A 13,025-nucleotide genomic window follows, 5' to 3' on the forward strand; every position below is an offset into this window, starting at 1 on the left:
AAAGGTCCCTTTCCATGAGCAAAGAGCTTTCCCTTACAGCTTTCAGCCTTTCTTATTTACTTCTAATAAGAAATCTTCTAAACCAGCCTTACAAAAATGTTTAACCTCTCAACCAGAGGCAATAATGATTCATCTCAAGAGGGATTTCATCCTGCAGGTCCAGTAGATAAGACTCCTATTCACGTACTCCACTACCTGAATGCCTGCAAGAGAACAGCTGGGTTAGCCAATAAAGGATTTATGTATTGCTGGCACATTTTGGCAAATTTGACCACACTTGTCTACACATCTCCAGACAATCCATCAATATTGTCACAACGAGCCTGAAGAAATCCACTGCCAGATAAACCAACTGGTTTATATTCCCATTTATGTATTTCCAATTGAAAACCTCCTTGCAAAAACTATGCAGAGGAGTTCCCTGGCGGTGCACTGGTTAAGAATCCACCTGCCAATGCAGGGGACATGGGTTTGAGCCCTGGTCCGGGAAGACCCCACATGCCGCGGAGCAACTAAGCCCGTGTGCCACAACCATTGAGCCTGTGCTCTAGAGCCCGCGAGCCACAACTACCGAAGCCCCCGTGCCTAGAGCCGTGCTCCACAACAAGAGAAGCCACTGCAATGAGAAGCCCGCACACCGCAACAAAGAGTAGCCGCCCCCCGCTTGCCGCAACTAGAGAAAGCCTGCGTGCGGGAGTGAAGACCCAACACAGCCAAAACTTAATTAATTAGTTAATTAATTAATTAATTAATTTTAAAAACTATGCAGGAAAAGTGAAACACACAAAGAGAAGTAGTTTGCCTCAGATCAGGTGTGGAGTTGTGGCTAAGAATGTGGACTCCAGAATCTCAGTGCTTGGGTTTGAATCCTGTCCCCTCACTCCCAAGGTGGGTGATGTCACCTCTCTAAGCCTCAGTTTCCTTCTTGTTAAAATGGTCCTAAAATCTCTTAAGTTAGGCTTCTTCTGAGCATTAAATGAGATGATCCAGGTAAAGCACAAAGTAAGTGCCTAATGAGAGTGGTGCGGGCCCAAAGAGGGGGTGTGAGTGTGCAAATGATCTTCAGTGATGGAGAAGAGGAGAGTCCACACTCCATCAGAGAAGTTTAAAACTAACCCCTAGTTAGCTGACTGACCGTGTCTACCTCCCCTCTCCCAACTGAGGCAAGGCTGCCTTGACAAGGTGCCTACTTCTCGATATCGCAAAGCAATTCATCTAAATTCTGGAAAACATATATAGTAAAAATAGTCTTAGAACTAAGGAGTCTATAGGAATATATTTAACAAAGGAAGTGCAGGACTCGTACACTGAAAACATCGTTGAAAGAAATTAAAGGAGACCTTAAGTAAGTGGAAAGACATCCTGTGTCCGTGGATCAGAAGACTTAATATTGTTAAGACGGCAATACTCCCCCAAACTGATCCATAGATTCAATACAATCCCAGCAGGCTTATTTGTAGAAATTGACAAACAAATAATAAAATTCATAGGGAAATGCAAGGAACCCAGAATAGCCAAACAGTCTTAAAAACGAAGAACAAAGGTGTGGAGTTCACACTTCCCAATTTCAAAACTTACTATACAACTGTAGTAATCCAGACAGTACTGGCATAAGGACGGACATATAGATCGATGGAACAGAACTGACAGTCTAGAAATAAACCCCGACATTTATGATCAGCCGATTTTCACAAGGGTTCTAAGATAGTTCAGTGATGAAAGAATAATCTTTTGTAAACACATGCTGCCGGGATAACTGGATAGCTACATGGAAAAGAATGAAGTTAGACTCCCTCTCACCATATACAAAAATGAACAAAAAATGGACCAGAGACCTAAGCGTAAAAGCTAAAGCTACAAAACTCTTATAAAGAAAACATGAGTTAAATCTTCATGACCTTGGGTTAGGCAATGGTTCTTAAATGTGACACTAAAAGCATAAGCAAGAAAAGAAAAAAACATAAGTTGGACATCATAACAGTTAAAAACCCTTGTGCTTCAAAGGGCACCATCAAGAAAGTAAAAAGACAACCTACAGAAAGGAAGAAAATTAACTGCAAATCACATGTCCAGAATACATAAAGAACTCTTACAACTCGACAAAAAAGACAAATAACACAATTTTAAATGGACAAAGGATGTGACTAGACATTTCCCCAAAGAAAATATACAAACAAACTATAATCACATGAAAAGATGCTCAACATCATTAGCCATCAGGGAAATGCAAATCCAAACCACAGTGAGATACCACTTCGCACCTACTAGGATGACTATAATCAAAGATACAGACAATAACAAGTGTTGGTAAGGATGCAGAGAAATTGGAAACTTCATATACTGCTAGTAAAAATGTAAAATGGTCCAGCTGCTTTGGAAAACAGTTTCTCAAATAGTTAAATACAAATTATAAATATAGATACAGATCATAGACATTTAGATAGAGACTGTATGATTCCACTTATATGAAATGTCCAGAACAGGCATATCCATAGAGGCAGAAAGTAGCTTAGTGCTTGCCAGGGCCCAAGGGGAGAAAATGAGGGGACCATGGGAGCGACTTTGAGTGGGTATGGGGTTTCTTTTGGAGGTGATGAAAATGTTCTGAAATCGGTAGTGATACTTGCATTACTCTGTGAATGTACTAAAACCACTGACTTATATACTTGAAAGGTGTGAATTTTATGGTATGTGAATTATACCTCAATAAAGCTGTTATTTAAAAAAAAACAAGAACACACTAAGGGGTGCAGGTGTTGTTAGTGACTCCAACTTGGCAGCCTGCATCCTCTCTATTTGGCTGATGTGGTGACCTGTAGAAAGGGACCCAACGGCTCCCTGTCCTGTTCTCTTTGGGTCTCCTCCTCACCTACCTCAGAGCACTACCCCACTAACCTAAATTCTTGCCCATCAGAGCCGAAGCAGTAGCAATAATAGAAACAACAATATGGCTCATGTTCATTGTGAATTATGCGCCACGTGCCGCTGGAACTGCCACCACACAGGTGTGAGCCCCATCAGCTCTCACCTGGGGCGCTGAGGGAGGTCTCCCATGCACGGACGACAGAAGACTGTCTCTAACTCAGCACGCGTCCCTTACAGCAGCATCCACTGCCCCGCGGCATCAGCTCCCACCCTCGTTTTTGCACCCCAGCTCCCTTACTCTCTCCCTCATTTCACTGCAGTGCATTGGTGGGGTTGCCAGATAAAATACAGGACAACCAGTTAAGTTTTCATTTCAGATAAACAGTGAATAATTTTTTAGTAGAAGAATGTCTCAAATATTGTACTTCTCTGTTTAACTGAAATTAAAATTTAACTGAGTGTCCTGTCATTTTACTTGCTGTATCTGGCAGCCCTGCACACTGGCCCCCAGGTTGTTTCTAAAACATGTGGAGCTCAGTCTCCCTCAAAGAATTTTGCATTTGCTCTTCTCTCTGCCTGAAATTCTCTTCCCCCAGATGTTCATGTGACTCCCTTTCAAATGTCAGGTTTTTGTGCAAATGGGACCTCAACATAGTGGTGTCTCTGAGCCAACTTCTCCCTGGCACTCCAAGGCTCTTTACCCTAAGCCTTCATCACCATCTGACATGTTATATATTTAGTTGTTAATTGTCTACCTTCCCCTCAAGATACTGGGAATTCCTTGAGGGCAGGGCTTTGATGCCCTGCTGCATTCCCATTGCTTAGAACAGGACCTGGCACGGAGCAGACAATAAGTTGATATTTACTGAGTGAATACAGAAGTGTTTTGCATGGGTTATCTCATCTAATGTGCCTAAAAGTTCTCCGAGACAACGACTGCAATCAATCGTGTTTCATGGATGAGGGATCCAAGACACACAAAAGCCAAGTAACTCGCCCAGAAGCCCCCTGCAGCCAGTGGTGGGCCGGGTCCGGACACAGAAGCTGGACCCCTGAGCCCCCGTTCTGGCCCCGCCTCACTGCACCAGCTCATTGTCACAGGCAGATGAGCATCTCAGAGCTAAGGCAACAGGTGTTTCTGCCTCCCCCGGACTTCGATTATTTGGGTTAGAGGAAGAAAGGAGCCACTGACATATCTAAGAGTCTGTATTTGCTTCAGACACCATAATCCCAGAACTGAATTGCACTGCTTGATTTTGCCCGCATAATTACTGTTTTTTAACACGAAGTATATCGAATAAACATTTAAGCACCCATGTAACAGAGAAGTTTGTGTGGGTGTCTATACTCACTTTTATTTCTTCTTGAACATCAGGATTACGGAAATTTAAATCAGGTTGCTCTTTCATAAACTGATGAAAATAGCATTGGTTTCGTACTTCATCAAAGTGCCAACTGGAGTTTCCATATACACTTAACTAGCAAACAGAAAATAGCAAATCAGTTGCTTAGCACGGTTCCTATGATGGTATCGCCCACAAAGGAATGATCATTGCCATCCCGGCCCCTTGAGGACTGAGTGCACAAATCCCCAGAATTTTTTTTCTAGCGGGGGCACTAGGTAAATTAATTTTCCAAAATGCCATCCACTGGCTTAATGCCCCACAAGTGTGGTTGTGATGTGTTTGTACAGTAGAAGCTGTTCCCAACAACCACAACATGAAACCAATGCTCTCAAAGGCAGGACAAAGGCCAACTTAAGGAGCAGACATCTCTAATATATTTTCTTTAATCTTCTATCCAGGCTCTGGAATCCTGTTTGTGAAGAAAAGCAAATGGTGGCCAATTTAGGAGAAAGACATATTGTATTGGTCTTGGAGCTTGAATCCAGAGAGAGCAACTGTTTAAACTATATCCTCAGAAAAGTATTAGAATCATTCAAATTAAAACTCTACGAGTCCTCGGGAATAAAAGAAATCTAGAAACTTCAAGTGTTGGTTCCCAGTCGCATTTGACCATGGGTGCTGCTTTCCTCCTTCTAGAAATGCTCATGTCTGTGGCATTTCCAGAAGGAGGAACTTGTGTGAGGGCTCCTCAGGGCTCTGTCTTGAGCCATTTGTTCATTTCACACTAAAGAGAACATCTGGACAGCATTTACAAACTGAGGGATTTTGCATAATATTTTCTTTTTAGTTAGAAGACCTAGTCACACTGGGTCCACATTTCCATGGCAAGCACTGGCCCAAGCTAAGGAGTAGCTGATGCCTTTTGAGGAAACATACTCTCGCCAGATCACCTCATGGCCCACCTGGATACAAACCAGGATAAGATTTTTACAGTATACATCAGTATACAGAAAGATCAGTATACAAAATACAAAAAAAAAAAAACCTCCACAAATCTATTTCAAAGGGACAAACAATCCAACAAAAAAACTGGGGAAAGAAACCATTAAACAGGTGTTCCACAGAAGTGGAAGCTCAAGTGAATAAACGGATGAAAAGGTGTTCAACATCATTAGTAATTAGGCAACTACTACATTAATAACTAGTAATTAGATAAATAATCATTAGCAATTAGAGAAATGTAAAATTAAGACCTCAGTGTAATTAGATAATAATCATTAGCAATTAGAGAAATGTAAAATTAAGACCAATTTATGTTCACTCGGTAAAAATTAGACTAGATCCAGTCCTTAGCCCTTTCATTTATTAGTTGTGAACCAGGGCAATGCGCTTAACATTTCTCTGCCTTGGTCTATTCATCTGCAAAATAGGAATTAAAGCCTAACTCATACGATTGTAGGGTGAATTAAATAAATTAATGAATATAAAACACTTAGCACAGAGCCTGGCACACAGTAAGCATCTAGCAAATGTTTGCTAATGTCATCAACACTTTGAAAGGTGGTGGATCAGGGAAAAGAAAAATTAGGGAGATGAAAGTGCCAGAACTTGCTAAAGGCCTGTTCGCCAGGCTGCACATGAGTGCCATTCATGGAACCTGGGATATGGGAGGTTGGAGGAGAAGATCACACCGTCGGCTTTGACACGTGTCCTTTGAGTGCCCTTGGGTCATCTAAACGTTGATGCCCAGGAGTCAGCCTCTTTAAATGTTTATGGAGGTCAGGAAGGAGGCCCTGGAGGGGGGACAGATGATCCAGAGGAAAAGGCTCCGCAGAAAGCAGGAGAGAAGGTGAACTAGCGTGGGCAGAGGGATTGTCCTGGGACAAGAGTAGAGCTGCCAGAGAAAATATAAGACGTCCAATGAAATCTGAATTTCACATAAGCAACAAATACTTTTTTAGTGTAAATATGTCCCATGCAATATTTTACACTAAAAAATTATGCACTGTTTATCTAAAGCTCAGATTTCATTGGGCTTCCTGAATTTTCATTTGTAAGTCTGGTAACCCCAGACAGGAGAGACATGGTCTCAGCTGCAAAAGAAGTGACTAGGAAGAGGGTGGGAACGGGGGCAGGTGTGATGGCTTCTGTTCTTTCTTTAAAGTAGAGTTTGCTGCCGAGAGTGATAAGAATGGGGAGAAGGCAAGAGGCGGGAGGGTATGTTGATCAGCTGGATTTAGTAAAATTCCCCCAAAAGAATGGATGGATCAGTTCAGGTGGGGACAATGAGTGTGTCCAGAGGCTTAGATACGGAGGTTCAGGTAAAGAGAAAATGGATGGTTGGGTTTATTTATGGCTAGTGTTTTGTTCGACAGTGGAGTCAAAAAGCCAGAAAGGCAAAGGGGTCTGAAGAGTAGCACGACAATTACTGAACAAATAGGACATGGAGTTTAAGCTGGACAGAGTGGGAAGTAAAGGAAGAAGACATTAATAGAGAGCATAGGTTTTAATTTGCTGAAATACATCAGCTCTACAATAAAATGAAAAATCCAAAATCAAATGATTAGGAGGCTTGGGACTTTATTTCTATTTCTTTGGGAAACTTGTTCCCCTTCCCATAAACTATACCCATCTTTTTTTTTTTCTTTTAACAGGGCTTTGTAAATAACCAGTTTAATCGCTAAAGAGCTGCCCATTTTCCCTCTGTAAATCAAGCACGTTGGTACTTACCCAGTTGTTGGGTGGTATGGTTTTGCCATTTTCACGGGTACAGTCATGCCAGATATAATAATCAGTATATTTCCCTGTCCGGTTCCGACTCCATTGAAACCAAGCATGTTTATCACTGGTGTGGTTTGGTATGAAATCAATGATTAATTTTAAACCTAATGAATGAAAACATTTCAAATGTTAGGACAAGATTATATTAGAATAATGTAACAGTGAAGGAAAAAAATGCTTTAAGTTAAGCATTTGGAGAAATGCTTTTCTTAACCCATCCCACCCACCTTCCATTCAATTTACCTTTATCATGTATGGCTGCAACCAGGTTCTCAAAATTTTTCATTGTTCCGAAAATGGGATCGATTTCTCGGAAATCTTCAACACCATGTCGGAAATCTTTAAGGGATGATTTATAAAATGAAGTAATCCAAACAGTTTTTATATTTAAAGTTGTGATGTAATCTAGCTTATCTTGAATGCCTGAAGGAAAAAGTCAAAGCCATGAAAAATAAATAAAGTTTGGGGTTTTTTAGTTGAAGGATTAAAAATAAAAGGAATAGGTCTAAGATGGAAATATTTATATTGAGACAGAAATATTTAGAATTTTGTTGAATATGGGTGAAATTCAAATAGCAAGGTCTAGTTCTACAAACAACAGCAAGTTAATCTTCTAGCAATAACCTTTGACTTTTAACATCGATGCATAATACTTAAAAAAATCTGTTTGCGGCTTGTTCATATTTTATACTTAAAATCAAGACTACACTATTGTTAATTTATTCTACACATGGTTTTTGAGCACCTAATCCAGGCCAGATGCTGGGCTAAGTGCCAAGGTATGAAGAAGAATAATACATGGCCCCTGATGGTCAAGTGGTCTGTGCTGCACTGTCCAGTGTGTAGCCACTTGCCATGTGGCTATCAAGCACTTGCAGTGTGACTAGTCTGAATTGAGATATGCTGTAAATGTAAAATACACGCTGGACTTTGAAGACCCAGTATGAAGAGAAAGAGTGTAAAATAGCTCATTTATATTTTTTTTTTTTTTTTTTTTTTTTAAATTTATTTATTTATTTATGGCTGTGTTGGGTCTTTGTTTCTGTGCGAAGGCTTTCTCTAGTTGTGGCAAGCGGGGGCCCCTCTTCATTGCGGTGCACGGGCCTCTCACTATTGCGGCCTCTCTTGTTGCGGAGCACAGGCTCCAGACGCGCAGGCTCAGTAATTGTGGCTCACGGGCCTAGTTGCTCCGCGGCATGTGGGATCTTCCCAGACCAGGGCTCGAACCCGTGTCCCCTGCATTGGCAGGCAGATTCTCAACCACTGCGCCACCAGGGAAGCCCTCATTTATATTTTTATATTGATGATATGTTGAAGTGACACAGTGGATGTGTTGGAGTATACAAAGTATATTATTAAAATTAATTTCACTCGTTTCTCTTTTACTTTTTTAATGTGGCTTCTAGAAAACTGACAATTACCTATGTGATCCACATTCTATTTCCTTTGGATATCGCTGAAGCCAAGAATTTATACAGAAGAGAATTCTAGAGTTGGCTGAGAAGAGATATGGGAATGAAACTGTACTTGGGACCTCGTAGGATAATTAGCAGATAGTGGCGTGGGGTGGGTGCTTCTAGTTCAGAGTCCTAAATGCAGAGTCAGAGTTGAGTTTCCCATTCAGTCTCCAGTAACTTTCTGTAGGACTCTACGTGGCTTCCTACAATCAGCCTGTCCGAGGTCACGGAGACCACAGCACAAAGTCCCCTGACTCCTGGCCTCGGGGCTCCTCCCCTGTAACAGGCTGTTGTCTTTGTCCTCATTGTACCTCAGTCCCCTGTGTGGGTGGCTGTGAGACCACACAGAGTGTCAAAAGGCAACAAAAGAATGTTAAGGCAGATTTAAGTCAGAATTTTGATTTATATCAAAAACCAGCACAAAGGAACAGGATGATACAAACAGAGGCTGAACAGACACAAAGTAAACAAGGGATCTCCCAGGCCCACATTCCAGGGGACAGAAGGCAGTAAACTGAACTGAAACCTGGAAATTTTTCTTCAAGTAATAACAACAAAACCCCCTCAACCTCAAGGAAAAATACCTATTAATTACAGGAAGCAGCCAGTCCTTCAAGGAAAAGTTACCGGAAATGGCAAATGTGAGAGGTGATTAGAAGTTGCCCTTTGCAGGAGAATTTAGATGGAGATTACAGAGGGAGGGCCAGGAAGTGGGGAGTGTATTTTTGGGTTTAGGGTTTGGGGCTCTATTCCATCAAAACATCACTTTGCAAAGCATTTCCTTTGTAAGAAGCAGGTGCTAGGACCATGCTGGGGGCTGGGGGTTGGAAGGAAACTCACCCAGATACGTTACAAGGCAGTATCAGAGGTGCTGCTCCTCCAAAGCACCACAAGAGCTCTGGGGAGGGAAGTGCACCCACTGATCAGGAGGTTAAATACAGATTAATGAAGGAAGTGGGTTTGAACTGCATCTTGAAGGACAGAAAATATTTCAATTAGCTAAGATGCAGGATGACTTTAAAAAGAGAAAAATTATATGAGTGTGAAAAAGAAAAGCCTTTTATTAGTTATCAGGAAAGTTGGAGATTTCAAGAGTGTATTTATAACATTTTAAAGTTTGATTAAGCTCATTGCCACTTCCCATACTCTATTAAATCATTCTGTTTTGTCTTCTTCAAGCCAAATATCATTATCAAAAATTACCTTATTGGTTCATTTGTTCCTTATTGTTGCCTTTAACTAGGGTGACCTTATCAACCAGTCTGCCTGGGACAGTTCCTGTGTATGGTTTGTATCCTTGTTTATGCAATAAATAATTAGGACATTCCACACTTAACACACTAGGAAATTACTAGCATAACTTTAAATTTTGTTTACTTTTTTATTAATATGGATATTGTTTTTAAATAATCCTTAATTCAAGTAATGACCAACCCACTCTATGCCTTTTCTTCTTTCCTTCATTTCTCAGAATTTAAGCTTTAGAGACTCAGCCTACACATTTTAAAGACATCACTTAATCTTTTTCTAAAATATTATTTATGCTTTGTTCACTAATCAGAAACTCTCCACTAGATTGCCAAACCAGCCACTGTGCACACTGGAAAAGGAATGCTAAACAGTCACTCTGAGATAACCAACTCTAAAGTGCACAGAAGCAGGACACATTTCAGGAGGAAACTTGCCCACGTAGGAAGTTAGAATGGATGACCAACTACGCAAAGGTTCCTAGCAGGCAATAAACTAAACAGCTCTTTGGGGGCTCAAAGGGCTCCAGCAAGTAACCTTTCGTCATATGGGAAGAACTGTTGGGTTCTGCTGAGGGGCTTTTAAACATCATAAACAAGGAGAAACGTGGCGTGATCAGTCATACTGGATGGAATGTGCTTACCGCACAACCCAGGCATAATGCCCTTCAAGAACTGAAAGAGTCCCCTACAACCTCATCTCGGACACGCCCCAAACTCTCAAGGCACGCACCTTTTAGATCTCCGTTTCCATCCTTGTCGCTGTCCTTGAAAGACCTCGGGTAGATCCGGTACATGGGCCCCGCCTGCCACCAGTCCAGGCACTTCGGAGAGATGGCAATGATGCTTATGGTGGCTGCAATGAGCACGAGCACAGAAGCCACGGTGAGCCAGAAGAGGACCTCCCGGGGCACCCGGTAGCGGGCCTGGCCCGAGAACCGGAACAGCACCTCCTTGGGCATCCCTGCGTAGGGCCGGATATCCTTCAAGTCGGGCTCCGCAGGGCCAAAGATGTCCACGGCGTTGTGCTGTGGGCTGTCCTCTGGGCTGCCTGGGTCCGGATCCCTCTCCAGGATGTCTTCATTTTGTACAAACCCGTTGTTTGTCCGGCCTCCCTTCATACTCATTCCAATGGAATCTCTCTTGCCTTTATCCTCAGCCATGTTTCACAATCTTATCCCTGCGGAGTGCCTTCCTGCAGTAACAAAAGTGGGAAGGGAACTCGCTGAATTGCTTGGTTGTGTTAATGAGCTTTGCGTGGTTTATAAATAAACTTGGCTGGACTTTGTCCAGCCAAGGAAGAAAGGGTAAAGGTAAAGGGAGTTTAAAAAAATTATCTTTACACCTGTGAGGCTGACGTAGCTATAGTCACTACACTGAGGGATTCAGATCTGGACTGGGACATGAGCATAGAGGAGGGGAAATGGGAAGATGACATAGGGTTCCATTGCAATTTAAGGTGTTACCTGATTGAGTACACAGATGTTCAAAGCAGCATTATTCACAACAGTCAAAAGGTGGAAACAAGTCAAGTGTCTATCAATGGATGAATGGACAAACAAAATGTGACATATGCCTTAAAAAGGAACGAAATTCTGACCATGTGCTACAACATGGAAGAACCTTGAAGACATTATGCTAAGTGAAGGGAGCCAGACACAAAAGGATAGATATTGTCTGAGTCCACTTATATGAAGTACTTAGACAGATTCATAGAGACAGAGAGCAGAACTGTAGTTACCAGGAGTTGGAAGGAGGGGGGTAATGGGGAGTTCTTGTTTAATGAATATAAAGTTTCCATTTCGGCTGATGAAAAGTTCTGGAGGTGGCTGCACACCAATGTAAATGTACTTAATGCCACTTAATTGTACACTTACAGATTCTTAAAGTGGGAAATTTTATATTATGTATATTTTATCACAATAAAAAAATAGCTTACATTTCTTTTTTCTTTTTAGCTAGCTCTGAGAAAAAGAAACAAACACCAAATTTTGCAAGGGGAAACAGGCTTTTCTTTATTTTTTGTTTCGAAGGTCTCTTCTCCTCCTATAAATGCAAGAGGAAGAGGATTTGGAGGCAGGGAACAACAAAACCTTTGTTACTAAAGCTATTTTATTTTATCTCAATTCAAGCCAACCTGATGAATACCTATTTGTATCCTCAGTTTGACCCCAGGTGCCTTCAGTCATTTTTCCTATTTTCAGAAGAGGAAATGGCTGTCCATTCTTGGAAGCACTTTTCGAAGTAGGAGTGGCAGAATGGGGAATTCCATGTCTAGCAAGTTCAAGTGCTTTATTATAGGTAAACAGTTCTTAATACGAGCATTAAGAGTTGTTGAATCATTGACAAGTATAAAATACAAATTTGCAACCCTGAGGAAACTGCATTAAAGTTAGGTGTGCTTTCCTAGAAGATTATAAACCCTTAAAAGAATGCAATGATTCATGGCTTCCATTTAATCAGTGGCACATATAACAAACAGCTCTATGACTCATTTGATCAAATAAGAATTTTTTTCTTTTAAATGAGGAAAGTTATATGAATTCCTAATATTGTTGTTATTTTGTAGAGTTACTTAGAAGCAGTAATTGGTACAGAGGAATGAGCTATTTGATTTTCACTAAGTTATTTTTTAAAATGAGTAAATCCCAATATCTAGCTCATTGAATGCATCCAATAAGTGGCATCTCTCATCATTATTAATTAGGTATGGTGTATATATTTTTTTTAATTAAAGGAATTTAACTTTTATGTCTTCAAATTGCTTCATCACTCAAACACATAATGGTAATTTTCACAACAGGCACTAATTGAAATGCAGTTACTATTTGGGGATAAAAAACAAAATGCAAAAATACCCCTAGTTTTACAATAATTTTAAATTATAAAAATAACTTTTAATTATAAATACTTAAGTGCTAAGTATTCAATCATACAAATGCAAAGAAAACTCTACATTATAACAATACAATTTCATGACAGAAATGTCCCATTTTGACCTCTCCACATTTTATTTAAAATAACAATAACAGGGGCTTCCCTGATGGTGCAGTGGTTAAGAATCCACCTGCCAATGCAGGGGATATGTGTTCGAGCCCTGGTCCGGGAAGATCCCACATGCCGTGGAGCAACTAAGCCCGTGATCCACAACTACTGAGTCTGCGCTCTAGAGCCTGCCAGCCACAACTACTAAGCCCATGTGCCACAACTACAGAAGCCCGCCCCCCTAGAGCCCATGCTCTGCAACAAGAGAAGCCACCACAACGAGGAGCCTGTGCACCGCAACGAAGAGTAGCCCCCGCTCGACACAACTAGAGAAAGCCCATGCA

At 41.2% G+C, this 13,025-nt stretch overlaps 1 protein-coding gene across 1 annotated transcript in view; it reads right to left on the reverse strand.

The window, feature by feature from the left end:
* Positions 1-13,025, reverse strand: part of SLC3A1 (solute carrier family 3 member 1) — a gene marked incomplete at its 3' end in the record, with an annotated part of 45,212 nt that overhangs the window by 20,733 nt on the left and 11,454 nt on the right. The window contains exons 3-6 of the mRNA XM_081254964.1: positions 10,430-10,891; positions 7,236-7,415; positions 6,942-7,096; positions 4,218-4,343 (exon numbers count right to left, since the gene is read on the reverse strand). Coding sequence (XP_081111090.1) covers positions 4,218-4,343; positions 6,942-7,096; positions 7,236-7,415; positions 10,430-10,859 — 891 coding nt within the window. The 5' untranslated portion in view covers positions 10,860-10,891. The remainder of the gene's footprint in view (positions 1-4,217; positions 4,344-6,941; positions 7,097-7,235; positions 7,416-10,429; positions 10,892-13,025) is intronic.

The sequence above is a fragment of the Mesoplodon bidens genome (assembly GCF_964165515.1).
Source record: "Mesoplodon bidens genome assembly, chromosome: 14".
Lineage (NCBI taxonomy): Eukaryota > Metazoa > Chordata > Mammalia > Artiodactyla > Ziphiidae > Mesoplodon > Mesoplodon bidens.